The 18863-nt window shown below is 47.0% G+C and overlaps 1 protein-coding gene across 4 annotated transcripts in view; it reads left to right on the top strand.

Moving 5' to 3' along the window:
- The first annotated feature begins 755 nt into the window (after positions 1-755).
- Positions 756-18863, top strand: part of LOC143327961 (echinoderm microtubule-associated protein-like 6) — a 53190-nt gene continuing 35082 nt past the window's right edge. For all 4 annotated transcript variants that reach the window (XM_076742675.1, XM_076742673.1, XM_076742674.1 and 1 more), the window contains exons 1-2: positions 756-2609; positions 16913-17072. In XM_076742675.1, the coding sequence (XP_076598790.1) occupies positions 2413-2609; positions 16913-17072 (357 nt within the window). In that variant the 5' untranslated portion in view covers positions 756-2412. The remainder of the gene's footprint in view (positions 2610-16912; positions 17073-18863) is intronic.

Raw genomic sequence — 18863 nt, 5'->3', positions numbered from 1 at the left:
CACAATACGACCGGAAGTGTAGCGAGTCCACCTTCAACATAAGAGTCACAGCGTGATAACAGTCACAATAATGAGTTCAAGAATCCAAGACATGAGCCTGTTTGTATATGAGCCTTTTTATGTAAAAAAAAAAAAAAAAAAAAAAAGAGTCACCAGTCAGTATGAAACAAATTAAAATATTGTCTCTCCATGAAACTGAAGAGCTGAAGGTTAAAATGAAACTGAAAGAGAAACTAACAAACTCAAACCTTTTCTGAAGTAAAAGTACCAAAACAACCATGTAGAAATACTCCATTCAATAAGTACTCTCAGCAAAGTGTACATCATGTATCAGAAGTAAAAATCGTGTATTTTAAAATTACTTTGAACTGATTATTAGCAGCATTTTACTGATGGAGCTGCTGTCAGCTACTTTCTATACAGTGGGGCCCAACCTGGGGTTCAGGCCCCTTCAAAGGGTCAGCAGATGAGGGAGACGGGTCGTCTCATTTATGGTTGCAGTTTGCCTTTTTTCACTAAAATCTCTCTGAGCAGCACCGTCTGACTGACACCTCCTGGGAAGTGGAGTACTTGAGTAAATGTACTCGGTTACTCTGCTGGATGTCACTGAGGAGCAGCGGGACTGTGCAGCATCCGTCACCTCCTGCTGACGCTGCGGGCTTTTATTTTTCAGGTCTCTCACCGGAAACGCTGTGTGAGGATGTGCTGTGTGTTCACTTGATGCTTTTGCTCGTCAGTCCGATAACGAGCGAGAAAACATCACAGAGATGATGCTCGGCGGTCAGGGAGGGTCTCCATTAGGCGTCTGAAGTCCGCTTTCCTGATGAGCTGAGTCCGTCTGTCTGTCACTCCACCTGTCTGTCTGTCTGTCCGTCTGTCTGTCTGTGGGTGGAGGGACTCGGCTGCAGCGGGAGGATGCTCTGTCCTCCTGCCGGGAATCAGGACTTTCCTCTCCCGTCATCCGGCCGGGATGCTGCGGTGTGAAGCCGGGGCTTCTCCCCTCCTCTGCCCGCTGAAGTTGGATCATCTGCGGTGATTAAACTCTTGTTTGTGTCGCTCTCCCTCCCTCCTTCTCTTCGTGTCTCCCTCTGTTCCACAGTGGGAACCTCCTCTTTTATTCTGAGATTCTGGATTATTACACACCCTGTCCTCCTGACTCCGGTGGATTTTACTCCCGCACAGATTTGTGAATGGGTCTGTGAGCCTCCGCTGGCTCCGTCTCCACCTCCCGCGCCGTGCGTCGCTCCTCGGAGGGAGGATGCGAGCGCCGGGGGCTTCAGCAGAGGAGGCGGCCGAGCTGTAGTAACCATGGCTGGTGCCGAGGTCGAGGATTAGTGTGAGGAGGGATTATATTTTCCAGGAGCAGAATCCTCCATCAGTTGTGTTGCTGTTTTTGTCTCTTTGGTTTTTTGGAACTTTCCAGACGCGTCCGGATGTTTCCTCTGTTTCTGCTCCTCCATCGTGTTTTTTCTCCTTTTTTCTTTTTGGGAAAGTAAAGATTCAGCTTCAGCGTGTCTGAGGGTGGAGGAAATATTCCAGGCTGAGGTGGAAATTATGAATGAGGCTCAGAGCGCGCGCCTGTAGCTGGAAAAACCTGAAGTAACCCCACCAGGTCTTCGCTGTAGCTGTTAAATACCGTAAAGCATGCTGGGATCGATATGAACTTCCTATTGAGATCAATAAAAACACAATTTGTCCTTTGAGGAATGTTAATATGTTAAAGTGCAGTCAGGTGAGCAGAATCTCTCTGAATCAGGAGTTTCTCATTGAGCAGCAGCCCTGAGGATGATGAGGATGAGGATGAGGGTGGCAGGTGCAGAGTAAGGAGCGAGCTGTCAGACACTTTGACAGGAACCATCAGCACAAAGGTTTGATTTCTAAAGTTTTATTCCTTCAGACAGTTTACATGAATCCAGAATTTAACAAATTGTTATGAAGTAACGTCAGCTGGATGATAAACCTCCAGGGAGGAACTTCACATCCATGATTCAGCCTCTCTGATGGACCAGCATCCAACGAAAATGTTGATTATTCTGAATTTTATATTAGACTAATCAATGTGTCTGCTGATGTATTTATCATGTCCACAAGGAAATTAGGGATGAAGAGTCAAAGAAAACTTGCTGTCTAAAACTTGAACTCATGAAATTTAAGAACTGATGACATGAACTCTTGTAACAGAGCAAAAACCTTTAGAAACAATCAGCCCAAAGTGAAAAATCATCATATTTCCACCAAAAATAATGTGTTCAGGCTGCTAGCAGCTAAACCACCGACACCAGCTCAGCTGAAGGAAAGTGTGAGTTGATGAGTGTCAGTTAATTGATCATCTGTTCTGGGCTGGAGGATCTGAGACCAGAAGAAGAAGCAGGAGTGAACCGCCGGACACGGTGTCCCGTCACATGAGTCAACATGTCGGACCGGAGCGCCCCGGGCTGCCGGCTCAGACTGGACTGGGTCTATGGGTACCGGGGCCACCAGTGCCGGAATAATCTGTACTACACCGCCGGGAAGGAGGTGGTGTACTTCGTGGCCGGGGTCGGCGTGGTTTACAACACCAGAGAGCACAGCCAGAGGTTTTACCTGGGCCACAACGATGACATCATCAGGTAAGACTGCTGCAACACCTGCACCTGAAAACATGGAAAACGTCATAAAACACCGACAGAACTAATTCAGTAACATTCACTCTTCTTCTTAAAGTGCTAAAGGCAACAAACGTTTTCATTGATCAACAGAAAATTTAATCAATGTCAATTTCTTTAACTGATCAATTATAAAGTTCCTCCTATAGGTTGTTTGCAGGTGATGTCATGAGTCTTTTTTGTGGGGCGAACTGCAGATGGAGGGCAGGAAGTGACTGCGGGGAGCACTTTAACACACTTTAAAATGCAGATGTTTGTGTCATTTACGGTTTCTCCAATCGATCAAACTGAGAACCCAGGCGGAGCTTTTATCAAGTTTGAGAAGTTGTTCTTCATAGTTTCGTCTAAATTAGCCCAGTAAGAACTTTTCTCCATCTCCTCTTTCACAGTTGTCACTTCCTGCCCTCCATCTGAATTTAACGTCACGTGACTGCAAACGGCCTGTAGTTAAAAAAGCAAACAGTGTAAAACCTTGCTGGCGACCCATCTTAATGATTCATCTGCTCTTTAAATCTCTGTAAGTTTGTCCTGATGGTGGCGCCGCAGTGAAGAGCAGGAGGTCAGTTAAACGTAGACAGAACCTGAGCCGCCCAGAGAACGGCGACGTTTCCCTCCGATATCAACGGAAACAGGCCGTTCTTGTTGGGTGCTGGATGGTGATGGACGTTAGCGTGTGCAACATGGAACGCAGTGCATCCTGGTACATGTAGGCACAGCTGGAGCAGTTGACAACATTTACTATAAACACATAAAATATGAGGAATTTCCCCGTTAAAGATGTTGGCAGTGGATTGTGTGTGTTCACGCTGTGAAGTTAGAGAACGTGTGTCTTTGCTGGAGTCTGATTGGACGTCTGTGTTTGATTGGCTGCAGCGTGTCGAGGTCTCTCAGCCAGCTTTGATTTCTCCTCCTGCGGCTCGATGAAACCAATCAGCCGTGTGACAGGATGTAAATCTACAACAACAAATCATCAAATGAACACCTCAAAACATTTGCTGTCGGTTATTATGAGCCTGACAAACAAAAGATGTCCATCACTGTCAAATTCAAAGACATCACTTTGTTTTCTGGTCATTTGTTTTGGGCGTCAGTCATGATTTACGTCACAGAGGGAAAACACTCATTACTGCCAGGTCTTATATTTATGATCCAGCATCAGATCCAAAGGTTTGAAACGTGAGCGGAGATACAGAAATCTGACGCTGAGGCTCATATTAACATTATACAACCAGCTGATGAATCTTGGTGGTTACGTCTGTATGTGGGCTGTCAGAAACACGGTTGGTTAACTCGACTGAATGAAAGCAGCTTCAGTCACATCAGGCAGGAAAACAGCAGATTGGAGCCTGTTTGGACTTTTACCTTCCTCTTCTGACAGCAGTTGGATTTTGTCTCGGGGCGACGGGTCCTCTCCTCTTACTCATCTGGATGTTTCATCTCTTTTTCATTTGCGATGTTTTTTAGAAACGCCGGCAGGGTTTCATCTCTCCCACACACTTCAGTTTATCCTCCGGTTTGACAGAAGCTAAAATCTAAACAGAAACATGTCTCTGCTCCGTCACAAAGCAGCTGTTTGGGCTTTGAATGAGGATTTCATGCATGTTGTTTGACATCAGGTACATAAGTGGAAACGCTGATATATAGATTTTACCCTTCAGTCGCTGCTCTCAGTTCATCCATGAAGGTTTGTCATCCTCTCAGGTCTGATGTGTCACACAGACGTCGCCTCAGGAGCCTCAGGGAGAAAAACATGTAAAACGGTCTCATCAGTGTGGAAATATGGCCCATTCATCACATAAACTGGGAGCAGGACAGCAGTGTCTTCATAGCAGGAAGAGGAAACTGTTTTCTCCAGACAGCATCTACACCTGAAGAGAGACCTCGTGGTCGCACAAATAGTGACTTTAAGTGATTTTTTTAAAGACACAAAGCGTGAAAAACAGTGCAGGAAACCCTCCAAGGGAGCGTGAAGGCAGCATAAAGACGTCAACACAGCGGAGATAAAACGTGTTTCTCATTTCAGCCGATGACACATCACAGTCTGTGGATAACAATGCTGAGTAATGTTTCCAAATCTAATAAAACAGGACGAGCAGGAGGTTCAGCTGAGACGAGCTGCTAACGAGCTGCGCGGCGCTGATCTCGTTAAGCAGCCAGATGCATTTTCAGGTGATGAATGTCGCCGTTCTCACCTGAACAAAATAACCCAGAGTTCACGTAATCCCATCACATTTTATCACACAGACTTTATTTGGGGGGAGGTCTCTGCCATCGCTCATCACATATGAACTGATCCAACTCAAAATCCTGGAAAACACCTTTAAAACCTGGAGCTCGGTCTGTGGATCTGCAGGGACTAATTAAGCAGTTGTTCAGAATGTGTCAAACCAGTTCACAAACACCAAAAACCTCTAATCTGGGATTATCTGATGATTATATAACAGAGTGTTTCCCTTTCAGGTCGGACTGTGACAGAGTTTCACAGAGCTGAAGCCTCTCTGCAGCTCCACGGAGCTTTTTAGCCTCTTTTAGCCGCTGGTTTTGGTTTTCTGGAACATTTCCTGTCTGGTTGGTCTCAGACTCAGTCAGAGACCAGCTGGTGGACGTGGTGCAGCGTTTAGCAGCTGAAGAGGCAGATGTTTCCCTCAGGAGCTGGAGGAGACCAAAAGCAGAGCTGGAAGAGGGAGAAGGCTGGACTGACGTTCAGCAGGTGACACAAACATGCAAACGGCTGATATTGAGGTGGAGGTGGTGTCACAGGACTGCGCGGTGGATTGTTAATGCTGCGTTACTGTTTGCACATATCGTTCCGTATCTGCCACATGTTTCTGAATTTGGTTGTTTTGTCATTTGAAGGCGTCACCTCGAGCTCACCGACACCAAACAGCCGTGAGTCACCGGAGCAGCGGGCACGTTTGGACAGTTTATACAGCAGGCCAATCAGCTGCAGCCTGCGGAGCTGCGTGTGTGTGTGTGTGTGTCACACTGATTGAAAAGCTGGATGCTGCCTCGGCCGGGCCGTGCTCGCTGATGGGAGTGTTAGATTTGTGTTGGTGCCAAATGATCCCTCACAGCTGTATGAAGGGATGCTGTGTGTGCTCTGAATGCTGCTGTGTCACCTCTACACACTGTGGTGGCTTTGACTATTGAAGCATGATTCAACTTCTGCTTCTCGAGAGGAATTCAGACTGTGATCGAAGATGATTTAACTGATTTATTCGCCTTGAAATGGTGGAAAAACTCACTAATGTAGGTTTGAAAACTCTCCTCTCTGCAGATCTACGACATCAAATCACTAAAAACTACAAAAATACATTATATAGCACAGAAGATGAGCTCCTCTTAAAATCTGATGCTGTTATTTTGACATTTCTGGTTGAGTTCAGATTAAACGGACGTCTTTTTCTCACCGGGATGAAGCCCCTGGTGACATATTTTGGACTGTTTTTCAGCGATAAAGGCGTGCAGTGTGCACAGACACACTAGCAGCAGTATCTGGGTTAGTGCTGGCTGCAGGAAATGTCGCCGTCGCTGGCCCGGTCTGATGCATTGGCCTCTTCATCACTACTGGCACCACAGCCGGTGCTGTTACGGTGGAAATCTGCCAACACACCATCACGCTCCAAATGGATGGAGAGGAGATCTGGTCTGAGCTCAGACTCGAAAAACTTCCTCACAGAGTTCAGCCCGAGCCTCAGCCGATCACACGTCTGTAGCTGCTCCTCAGATCTGCTGCAGGCCGTCGCTGTTAGCAAATCACACTTTAACCGACGCTGAATCTGCTGCCGGATGAATCTGAAGCCGACGTGTGTTCAGTCATCTGGTGACCCGAGAGCGAGCGTCAAGAAGAAGACGTCTTCCTTTCTCCTTTCTTGATGTTTCCCAGCGCTCTGTGCTCCTACTGGACTGACCTGGACCTGTCTCAAGGCGACTTTCCCTTCCTTGATTCCTGATCTCTGCATGATTCATTAAAACATGTCAGACTGCGTTCAGCGGGAAACCAGGAAACACAGAAACACAAATGTTCCAGAGATGCTGAAGAATCACACAGATGTCAGCGTTGACTTCAGGGTTGAAGTTGGTGCCTGCTGCACTGCGGCTGCTCTCCTCCACCCACAACCTGGAGCTGACGACGGAGGAAGTAATTACATTTGCATTTTAGTCACTCAGCCAGCGCTGCGATCCAGGCCGGCTTCAGCGAGGGCGACGGAGAATAAAATCAGATCCCAGATCAGCAGATTTTACGAGCAGCCAGAAGTGAGGAGGTCAGAGGTCGCCGCGCTACGGAGAGTTAAAAAAAGACAAGAAGTGAGACTAGAAGTTCTTTATGGAGGTTAAGAAGTTAGTTTGTGAAGAGAAAGCAGAAAAACCACCAGGAGGATCCTGTGAAATGTGAATTTTTCGGATCATTTTCGTTCAGTTGTGTTGAGTTTTCCTTCCTTTCTGCAGCTGCTTGTGTTGAAAGCTCTGAATCATAACTGCGCTGGCTTCTCTCGCTCTGCCTGATGGATCGCTTCAGTAATTGCAGGCTCCATGTTGACGCATTAAATCCATGTTGAGTTTTTCTGAAAAGCAGAGAGTGGGACTGTCTTTTCCTTTCACTGGCTCTTTCACGGCCGAGGCCTCCCGGGGGGCGATCAGCCTTTATGCTCCTCTGCAGTGAAGCTGCTGAATAGCGGCAATCATTATCAAGACTGCTGAAAGAGCTCAGCTCAGATCTGCTCAGCAGCTCGAGTTCACCTGCTCTCGTCTCCTCGCTCCTCTTCATCGTCTCAGTCCAAATGTTCCGAAAAAGGCTGGACTCTGTTTAAAACATGAGTAAAACTGAGCTCCTTTATCCGATCATGTGTCCACAAAGTGGTGAACCTCAATTTTGCCCCTTTCATACCCAGTCATGACACTGTCACCTGTTACCAATGCACCTGTGGAATGAACCAAACAGGTGTTTTTGAATCGTGTTGCTGCATCAGATTCACAATAAGCAGATATTTACACAAATCAATGAAGCTGATGAGCTCAGACATTAAATACATTGTCTTTGGACTGTTTATGGCATCAAGGATTAGCAGGTCGTCACATTCTGCTCATTTATGTTTTGCGTAGCGTCCAAACTGTTCTGGAATCAGTGTCGTAGATAAAATCATATCATCCACAATTAATTCAGCCACTGCGACTGGTTCAGCTGACGAAACCTCTTCGCACTGACGGAGGGTGTTGGCATCGAGTGCGTCTCTAAAAGCTGCATCTGACAGGCTGGTTGGCAACAGCGTCTTTCTCTGAGTGTGTGTGTGTGTGCGTGTGTGTGTGTGTCTGTGTGTGTGTGCGTGTGTGTGTGTGTGTGTGTCTGTCTGTGTGCGTGTGTGTGTGACTCCAGAATATTGATAATAATAAAGCCGCTCTTCACTTTAACTCATCACATCTGTTTCTCTTCTAAGCGCAGAATGAATTCTGCTCATGTCTCATATTTAAAGAGATAAATGAGGATGAAGTGTGACTGAAGGATGTGTGTGTTAGTGCGCCGTGCGTTAGTGCGTTGTGCGTTAGTGCGTTGTGTGTTGGTGTGTGTTCAGTTCATCTCTACAGACTCTTTCTCTCTCTGTCATCCTCTCTTCCTCCTTTCATTCCTCTCTTGTCCCACTTCCTGTTGGTCGCCTGCAGGCAGAACCTGACCAACCAACTGACACACACACACACACACACACACACACACACACACACACACACACACACACAGAAGTAAACCAGAGGACATCATAATGTTTGTTGGTATTTCTGCTTCACTGGATAAAAGTAACCATCATGTGAAGCTCAGCAGCTGAAGGAGGTCCAGCTGGTGAGGATGAGCTCATCTCTTCTCCTTTTATTTCCACTTGTTTTCAGCAGAAACGGCTCATGAACACAACGTTAACACATCTTCACGTTTTAAGTTGACGTGTTGAACGTGTATGCAAACAGCTGCTCGTGTATTCTCTATCTTCTAGCTCTGTTTTTGGTCTCCTCCAGCTCCTGAGGGAACTATCTGGATCTTCAGCTGGTGTCTGACTGCATCCACACTACATTTTCATTTTAAAACACGTGATTTTTGTTACCTTGACACCACTTTTGGAGACGCTGCCAACAATGTTTTAGATGGAAAATGTCTTCTGGAAACAACGACATAAATGTCACGTTCACTTCCTGATCGGGTCTTATCAGTCAGAACGTGTCCTTCCCTGATTCGTCAGGCGCCTGTCATGTGGCTTTTTCTGGAGGAAATTAAAAGACATCAGCCTGAATGTATCTGCTGTAGAGCCACGAATAAGAGAAGCTTTGTGGCTATCACACACACACACACACACACACACACACACACACACACACACACACACACGCACACACACACACACACACACACACACACAGAGCCTGTGTTGCTGTTTATGTTTCCAGGTGCAGAGTGTTGAATGTCTGCTGGGTTCTGTGTTGACGTACAGATCACCTGAGAGGTTCAATGGAAACACAAACACACACATTCAGGTACAGGTAACACACACACACACACACACACGCACACACACACACACACACACACACACACACACACACGCTGAGCTGCTCCCTGATGATTCACATCTTTACTGGATGAGTTTAGGTCACATTCAGTCGAAGGAAACATATTGTAGTGGTGCTTTTTTTTGCAGATAACATCCACTCGTATCACCCTCTAAATGTTTTCTATTAATTCATGTTTTTCCTTCCTGTCTGCCCCAAAAACAAACACACAGTATGAAGTACTCAGATCCTTTACTCAAAATAACATTACAACTATGTAAAAATACACATGAACAGTCTTGCTCGCAGCCCTCCTTCCCCTGTGGTAGAAGTCATGTGACTGCTGGTTGGAGGCGTGTTGGACTTCATGCATCCTCTAACACAGAGAGCAGGCAGGCTGTCAGAGCGACCTCCGGCTCATCTTCATCATCAGCATCCACAAAACCAACCAATTCAGCCTGAACCGCTCCAACAGAGCTGCAGAGGCTAACCAGCAGGGACTCCTGGGGCTCTCTGAGCAAGTGTGTGTGTGTGTGTGTGTGTGAGTGTGTGTGACATGGTGTGTATTACTCACATTGTGGGGACTTGCCGTCTTTTGGGGACAAAATGCAAGTCCCCATAACATAAATCACTACATTTCAGGGTGAAGATTTGGGTAAAGGTTAGGATAAGGTGAGGGTGAGTCTCCAGGAGGTGAATGTAAGTGTGTGTGTGTGTGTGTGTGTGTGTGCATGCGTGCGTGCGTGTGTGTGTGGACTCCTCTCAAGCGTAGCGTAGCTCATTTCCCTCTCACCAGGGGAAACAGGCTATGCTAATTGGCTAAGCTGATGAAAAGCAGAGCTAGCCTTGCTGTTGTCAGCGCTGTTAGCCGGCGGCCTCGCAGCCAGCGATGCGTTCACTGTCAGCAGAACGACGCTGCCCGTGGTACTGTCAGCATGTTGTGTGAAAGGAAGTTAAGTTAGCAGCGACGGTGATGTTGTGAAGTTTGAAACTGAGATAAAACCTGTAAGACGAGCTGGTGGGACTGAGGAAATGTTGTTACACTGATCTGGATGCCTGAACTTGTGAGATTTAGCAGTTTTTTGCTGTTGGAGGGTCAGTTTTCACAGCTCTTTGTGTGCCGGGTGTCAGTCTGCTCTCTGCTCTGTCTGATTTGCTTTACAGACTTTGTGGACTCTTTTTCAGTCTGAGACAAATCTCCTCCACTACTGTCCTGTCTTGGCACCATCTGGGACCATTTGTCTTTGATGAGTCTCATTGATAAGCTGAAGGAAGTGTGACCGCTCTTGTTAACCCGACCTTTTTCCAACCTGTCGGTTTTAAGAGGCATCACTTCAGGGATGAGGTCTTTCTTCACACTTTCTGCTTGTGTTTTTACAAACAGTCACGACTCCGCTCTTCTTCTTTTGTCTTATGTCCAACAACAACACTTTTGACTGTGCACAAAAAGAGTCCTGGCAAAGGTGGAGGTGTTGTGTCTGATGGAGACCTGTGAGAGGAGCGGAGGAAGTGTTTCCTCGAAGCCTCGTTTCTTTGCTTTTTTCCTCGTTTGACAGAGTTCGTTAATGGCGGCAGCGTGCGGCGAAGGCCTGGTGGCTCTGTGGATTCACAGCTCAGTGGTCTTCATTAAGATGATGACTCAGAAATTATCTGTCCAGCATCCCACCGCCAATCTGCCCCGCAGCCACCAATGTTCCCACGATCTGCTGGCACTCGAACACACGAGCGCACATTTTCCCTCCACACAGATTTACTCAAACACACACAAACCCCTCGGGGTGTTATGTCACTCTTCAGTGCAATTCTGAAAGGTCTGGAAACTGAATCTAAGCTGCTTATTATGAGGAGAGAGAGGGACATAAAGGGAGGGCGAACTCCTTATCGTGCCTTTAAAAGAAGAGAAGATGTAGACTTTATTTTAGGAAAATGTTCCTCCCTCGGAGGCAGATATTAGACTTCTTATCCATCCACTTCTTATTCTTCCCTCTCTGGAGGAAACTGAAACCCAGCAGCGACTTTTGGGCAACAGTGAGAACGAGGAGTTTCCTCAGCATGGCAGCTCCCACCGACTTTTAATTCTTCACATGTCGTATAAATTTTGTTTGGAGCAGAATTTTTAGTTTCGATCACACGACCGAACAGCTCGCTGCGACATTTCCCTTAAAGCCTTGATTATATTTACTGCTGCTCAACCGAACAGACGTTCTTATGGATTATAGCTTCACGCCTCATGTTTTCAGGACCAGTTTCACTCACTGACAAAAACAAACCACAGAGCTGATAAAAGAAGACAGCAGCGTTCAAATCGAGCCTCAGGTCCTCAAACCAAAAGGAGAAAATGATCTGTGAATTTATTGATTACCTGCTGCCTCCGTCAGCTGTGTTTGGACACCTGTCGAGGACTTGTAGACTTGAGACGTCACGCTGAAGACCTGAAATGTTGGCATGGACTTGACGTGTGACTCTAAAGACTCGACGTGACTTGGTCTCATCTTCGTATTCTTACCCACTGAGGCTTAGGACTTTTTTTTTTTGTCCAATCGAGGCATGACTTGGACTTGTTGTCCAAAGATGTCAGACTAGACTTGAACTTGTCACGAATCACTAGAGACTTGGCGGTTTGTGACTTGACTGGGACTGTTCTTGAATGACTTGAGACTTGAACTTGTTTAACTCGTGAGCTCGATCGACTTGTCTGCCATGATTTAGGGCTGACCTGAGACCTGCTTGTCCTGGACAGCTTGAAAGATCTCAGCATGACTTGGACTTGTTTCAAATTACTTGAGACTTGATTTAGACTCGTCTTGAAAAATGTACGACTGAGAGCTGACTCAGCAGTATTATGCATAGTAGTAGTAGTAATGTCAAACAGTACATGTGTACTCTGAATGCAGTACGTTGTTTTATTTGAACAATCAAACTGAAACCAGCAGAAGACGAGCTGAGAGCGACGCTGTTGGTCTGAAAATATTAACACAAGAGATTCTCCGGTGTTCTCATTTATCCCGACAAGGACGACTGGGGAAATCACGCTATTGTTATATTATGCACACACACACACACACACACACACACACACACACACACACACACACACAGAGGAGGAGTTCCTCTGGGTTATTTATAGAAGCTGCCCTGATTTCACCACCTGCTATAAATAGACTCACCTACGCTGGTTTTATTCATAGCTGCATGTTTGCTGTTTGTGAAGCTGCCTGAGAGACAGAACGAGCCTCAGCTGGAGGAGGTCAAAGGTCAGAGGTCAGAGGTCAGAGGTCACGGCTGCTGCGACCCTGCACTGAGAGCTTCATCAGACGGGAAAGAAAGTGAACTGAGAGGAAGAGCAGCGGAGGATGTTTGAGCACAAACAGGAAGGACGTCGCACACACACACACACACACACACACGTGCACACACTCACTCATTCTTACACAAAGGCTATTTAATTTATTATTCATATGACATTTACAATATTAATCGAAGGCTGTGTGTTCAGTTGAATTTAATTGCCACTTTTAAAATGTGTGTGTGTGTGTGTGTGTACACGTTCATTCCCAGTTAATTCCTATGATGAATGTTTCCCAGGCTGCCTGCCTTCAGTCAGATCTCCTCGCGGGCGGCGGCGGCGGCCTCTCATGCCTCTTCAGGAAACAGACGCTGCTGCTCACGTTCAGGCGGTTTGTCAGACTTGTCCTGTAAACTAACTCGCCGTCTGTCCGTCTGTCTGAACGGACGCTGTGGACAAACACGTAGCCTCGATAAAGAGAAACGACTGTTCAGATTCTGAAAACGTCACGTGACCAGGCCCTCTAGTGGCCATCACAACAACGACAGCAGACACAGAGCGGTGCAAAACTGGACAGGACACGAGTGTCAAACAGGCCGACAGTGAGACGGACTCAAACTGAAGACAGGTGTGAGAGGACACAGGAGGAAGTAACGAAACGTGTGAACAGGTGTGTGCAGAGTCACCTGCAGCCCTGAGAAGCACGTCGAAGCCTTTACGCTCCGTCATCTCCTCCTCACCTTCATCAGGACCTGAGACAAATCCCACGTTTGTCTTCATGTAGTTTCTGATTCAGAATCACACTCATGAACTCTGAAGGACTCAAAGTCATCAACATAGAAAACATGTTCGTTAGTCAATCCTGACATGTGTGTCTGCTTAAACTAATCACTGCTGCACCAGTTTATCTGTCTGTCTGTGTGTCTGTCTGTCTGTCTCTGTCTGTGTGTGTGTCTGTCTGTCTGTCTCTGTCTGTCTCTGTCTGTCTGTGTGTCTGTCTGTGTGTCTGTCTGTGTGTCTGTGTGTCTGTCTGTCTGTCTGTCTGTCTCTGTCTCTCTCCAGGTGAATCATTTATAAATCACATTATCTCTCCTCCACACTTTGTTTGCACAGACACACACACACACACACACACACACACACACACACACACAACTGTGTATTATTAGCAGCTATTGAAGTAAGTGCAGCTTCTATAAATAGCCAAGAGGGACTCCGCTGTGTGTGTGTGTGTGTGTGTGTGTGTGTGTGTGTGTGTGTGTGTGTGTGTGTGTGTGTGACCTGGCTGGTGGTGTTTCAATAAAACAGATGGCAGTTTGTACCCAGGATGTGAACAGGAGAGCAGGAGGAGAGTGAACGCAGCCAAAAGGAAAATGGAAGCATTTAAAGCAAAGTGAAAGAAAAGTGGAGAAACAGAAACGAGAGGAGTGAAGGGAGGAGGAGGAGGAGGAGGAGGAGGAGGAGGAAGATGAGGAGGAGGAGGAGAGAAGAGTTTCTCAGCTGCTGCCACATTAGCTCGTCTGAAGTTGAGGTTCAGGCTCGTGTTTTTATTGGATGGTTGAACACTGTTGTGCTGCCTCTGGATTGTGGTCAGGTGTGTCTGTGCATCATCATCATCATCGTCAGTGTGTTTACATTTGGGAAACTGGCACATTAACTGTTAGCTGAATTAGCCGATAGCGCCTCCTGCTTGCTGTCGGCTGTCAAGTTCTGGAGGAGCAGCTTTACGATAACGATCCTCAGCCTCCCCCCCTGAGATCTGATTGGCCACTCCAAGTGCTTCCCCATTAGCTAATGCGTGATTGGTTATCTGCACAGTGAGAGGCGGGGCCTTTTTCAGTGGTATTTCTGAAAGTTTCCGTTTGTATGTATTCTACTTTTCGGGGGATGTCAGTGTGTCAGTCAGCAGCCAAACCATGACGACGACTTGCTTTAGGTCACCTGTGTGCACCTGTCCGTCACCTCACAGTGTCTGTGCCTCGCTGCTGCCTCGCCGCTGCCTCGCCGCCCTCCTGGGCACCAGATTTAGGTCAGACGCTCTGACTTCCAGACAGTGAATCTCTTTTAGTACTAGAGGTTCATGTTTGTGACTCTGAGTGTAATATAACTGGTTAATCCAGCGCCACCGTCAGGTCAACGTTTTCATTCGTCCAGTACTTCAGTTTCTGACTCAATACCTGCAAAACTAACGACATTTTCACCACCTGTGTTTTGAGTTTAGTGCTAATTAGCTAAAATTAGCACCTAAGGTGGTGAACCTCAACATGTTCAGCATCTTTGTCCTTGTGGTCACGTTAGCATGCTAATGTTAGCATCTAACTGCAGCTAGCATGGCTGTGGAATCAAAGAGCTGATGTCACTTCCTGTCTCGACCTCCTGTCTCTTATATGAGTCTGAGATGAACGAGTTTCTTCCACTGACTTTCAGGCCAGTTCTGTGTTTATTCTTTTGTTTGTGTGTTTGTCTTGATTTCATATTTTCTTTTTGGATTGTTGATGTTTTTTAGGAATCTGTTTCTGTATTTTAGGTTTGATTGTGAGGCGATTTCTATCCTGTTATTTTAAAGTGTAAATTTGATTTAACTGGCAGTAGAGGTGACTGTAGTACTCCAGGCAGCAATACACATAGTAAGTCTAGTACAAGTAGTAGTGGGTAGTAGCAGGCACCATCAGTGGCAGTGGAAGTACTACAGCAGTAGTACTTGATAGCTAAGTGTCTTTGAGTCATGAACATCACTTCAGTGACATGAATGTAAATACATCAGACACACACACACACACACACACACACACACACACACACACTCAAATATCTTGGTATTTTCAAAATAAAAGTTTTATTGAAGCAAAACAAAAGCATCAGATAAATGATTCAGAGTGTAAAACATGAAGTCGTCACATATCAGCCTGCAGGGGAGGGGAGTTCAGGTGTGTGTGTGTGTGTGCGTGTGCGCGTGTGCGTGTGTGTTTTGTGGTGTTTGACCTTGACTCCACAGTTGTCGTGTTCAATCGTCAGCTCCCGCGCCCTTGGTGATGTGGTCGTCATGGAAACCACAGCAGCTAGCAGGCTCATTGGCTGGCAGTAGAGTCGATGTTGAGACGTGTGTGTGTGTGTGTGTGTGTGTGTGTGTGTGTGTGTGTGTGTGTGCGCAGAGCATCCTTGAGATCAATGGGGCTTTGTGACAGATGCACCTGTTTCTGTTCATTTTATTGTTCTACTATTTCATACCAACACTGACCTTTACTGACACACACACACACACACACACACACACACACACACACACACAGACTTTTCTTCTCTTTACTGTCTGTCCCTGTCTCTCAAACAGACTGAGGAATATAAAAGGACAGATTCACATCTGTTTCTGTCAGATCTGGTCTTCACTGAAGTACGAGACAGAAAAGCCAAGGTCACTGCAGACACACACACACACACACACACACACACACACACACACACACTTCAAGCATCAGGGATCATTACACCATCACCAGAGCGGAGAGGAGTGTGTGTGTGTGTGTGTGTGTGTGTGTGTGTGTGTGTGTGTGTGTGTGTGTGTGTTGATAATGATGCCATTAAGCAGTGAGTGTATTTATAGCAGCCTCTTTGTAAAGGAGAACACACACTGACCCTCTGAGAGACAAAGCGGAGACAGAAGACAGGTTCATAAAAAGAGTCTTTTTTTCAAAAGGTGGTTTCGGAGGGTGGACGCGTCTTTACAACATTTATTTATTCAGACGTCAGATTTCATCTTCCATAAACTAAAGGAAACAAAAACAAAACAGTGCAGCATGAGCGAAGTCTGAAATTTAAAAAAAAAAAACAAGGCGGATACACACCTTCAGTTTGGGAAATGACTCCTCCTCGAGCCGAACGTGTTGAGGACGTAAAACATTTAAAACAACCGTTCAACATTTCACTAAAGTCAAAGATCAGAGAAAAGAAAACTGAAAGCAGGTTTGTGTATCAGACCTTTGTTTTTTAATCGTGTGACGACCCCTCAGCTTGATCTGCTGACCCTCTGAAGGGCCCTGCCCCCTTGGTTGGGCCCCACTGGCCTAAACCAGCTGACTCTATATGAAGTATTTGAAAGTAGCTCCAACATTGATGCAGTATGAACAATCTGATAAAAAGTACTTTTACTTTTGGTACTTGAAGTACTTTTTGTGTTGATACTGTAGTACTTTTACCAGTTGGTCAGGAATTCTAACCAATCAGATGGAGAGATGTTTTATTGAAGCTCTACCTTCATCTGTTCTGTTTGATTTCTTCTGTTTCATCACGAAGAGAAGCCACGTGTACCTGAGAATGATCATTCACTCATTGATCTCTTCTTTCTCCTCCTCCTCCTCCTCCTGTCTCTCTCCTCTCTTTCTCCTCCTCCTCCTTCTGTCTCTCTCCTCTCTCTCTCCTCCTCCACCTTCTCTCCCCTCTCCTCCGCCCTCAGCCTGGCGCTGCACCCGGAGCGCTCCCTGGTGGCGACCGGTCAGGTGGGGAAGGATCCCTATGTGTGTGTGTGGGACTCCTTCACCGTCCAGACCGTCTCTCTGCTCCGTGACGGACACACACACGGCATCGCCTGCCTCGCCTTCAGCGCTGACGGACAGGTGACACACACACACACACACACACACACACACACACACTCACACACACACACACACACACACACACACACACACACAGAATGATTGATGATGCATCATCTGATTCAAGCTGCAGACCTCAGCGGCTTCGTGTGTCCAACAGATGGTTTTGTCTTCAGAGAAGACTAAAGGTCATAAAGGAGCAGTACTTTACACACACACACACACACACACACCTACAGCAGTAACACGTCATCTGCATCCATTTTCTAAGCAGGCGACACAGCTGGAGCGTGCAGCTGTTTACAGATCTTCATCTTCATCTTCATCTTGTGGTGCGGCCCCTCAGGCTGGGCTCTCAGAGGGGTGTTGGAGGATCCTGTAAAGTTTAAAGGTGCAGGCTGAGGTGTCAGAGGGTTAAACCGGGTTGCACAGGTGACAGATGGAGGTTCAGGTGTTTCGTTCAGGTAAGGCTGACCTCACCTGAACAAAACAGGCAATACAATAATTTACGGCACTGCAGCGTATTAAAGAGTTCATCATGCAGAGTAACTCCAGCTGTCAGATGAACGCGGTTAGAAGTACGCCTCCTCTGTAATGCAGTGTGTGTCGTGTGTGTGCGCAGCCTGAGTAAACACGTCCATCACACGCAGTCACCTGCAGCGTTATGCTTGATTGACATCGTGAGCGGCTCCATCATTTCCTCCCACTGACTCTGCACCGTGACTCAGTTCTTCTGCTGCCAACGAACACGCTTTGAGTTCGGTGGCGTGCAGCGTGAAGGACGCTGCGTTCAGGTGTTTTCAGTCCGCTGAGGGACGCGCTGCTCTGTCAGTCAGCCCGTGCGAAGGGAGCGCAGCTCGGCGTGAAAGCAGTGGATTGAGTCTGCGAGTGGGCGACAGTCTGACTCAGTGGACAGCTTCTCTGCTCTCGCTGCCTTCACACGCAGACAGAAGCTGTCGTCAGTCTGCGGCCTCTCGTGAAGCTCTGTGGGTGAGATGAACATCATTTGCATCCTCCGCTCTGACCGGACAGCTGTTTTCTGACGACACGAGGCAGCGGCTCGGCTCCTGTTTGTTGTTTGTTTGTGGTCTTTGTGTTTTTAACGCGGCCTCGCTGTTGAACCTGTTTGGATAGAACGATGACGCCCGAGCTGATCTGCACTGGAGGCGATCCAGACTCAGAGCAGCAAACAAGCCTCTGCTGCGCCTCTTCGTCTCTCGCGTTGTGTCAGAAGACGTTTGCACGAAGTTGAACTTTCCTCAACTTTCTGCTGCTGTGCGCCATCTTCAATCCCTGCAGCTCAGCTGGCGGCTGCAGGCCGGACAGCAGGTCCCGTTCACAGCGAACCAGCATCTGCTGTCACTGTCCATTAGGTGGAGGAGGAGGAGGTGGAGGAGGAGGAGCTAGAAAACATGAAGCTCAGGCTTTCAAAACTGGCAATAAAATTGTGCAAACTTCCCTGCTCTGCCGAGTTTGGGGCGTCACCGTCGCAACATCGAACGTCACCGGAAAGACCCGAGTAGTCCCGAAGGACGACCGACAAGTTACGTGTAGCGTGCTGCGCACGTCTTATTCAGGAGAGACAGCGCTAAACAACCGGGTTGTGGCCATCCATGTCGTTATTTGCTGTTGTGCGAAACCACAATCTAAAGCAATACAAGCATCCTGCACCTTGTTCATGTGTGGAGCAAATAAAGAAGAAGAGCAAAACTCTCTGGACTAGCTGCAGTTTGTCTGACCGAAAACTAAGGCCAGACTGTGTACGCCAGCATCCAACATACATTTCACAAAAATGAATGGAGTTCTTTA

The sequence above is a fragment of the Chaetodon auriga genome, chromosome 11 (genome assembly GCF_051107435.1).
Source record: "Chaetodon auriga isolate fChaAug3 chromosome 11, fChaAug3.hap1, whole genome shotgun sequence".
NCBI lineage: Eukaryota > Metazoa > Chordata > Actinopteri > Chaetodontiformes > Chaetodontidae > Chaetodon > Chaetodon auriga.
The sequence above is the reverse complement of the archived record's forward strand: the minus strand, read 5'-3'. Positions and strand labels throughout refer to the sequence as shown.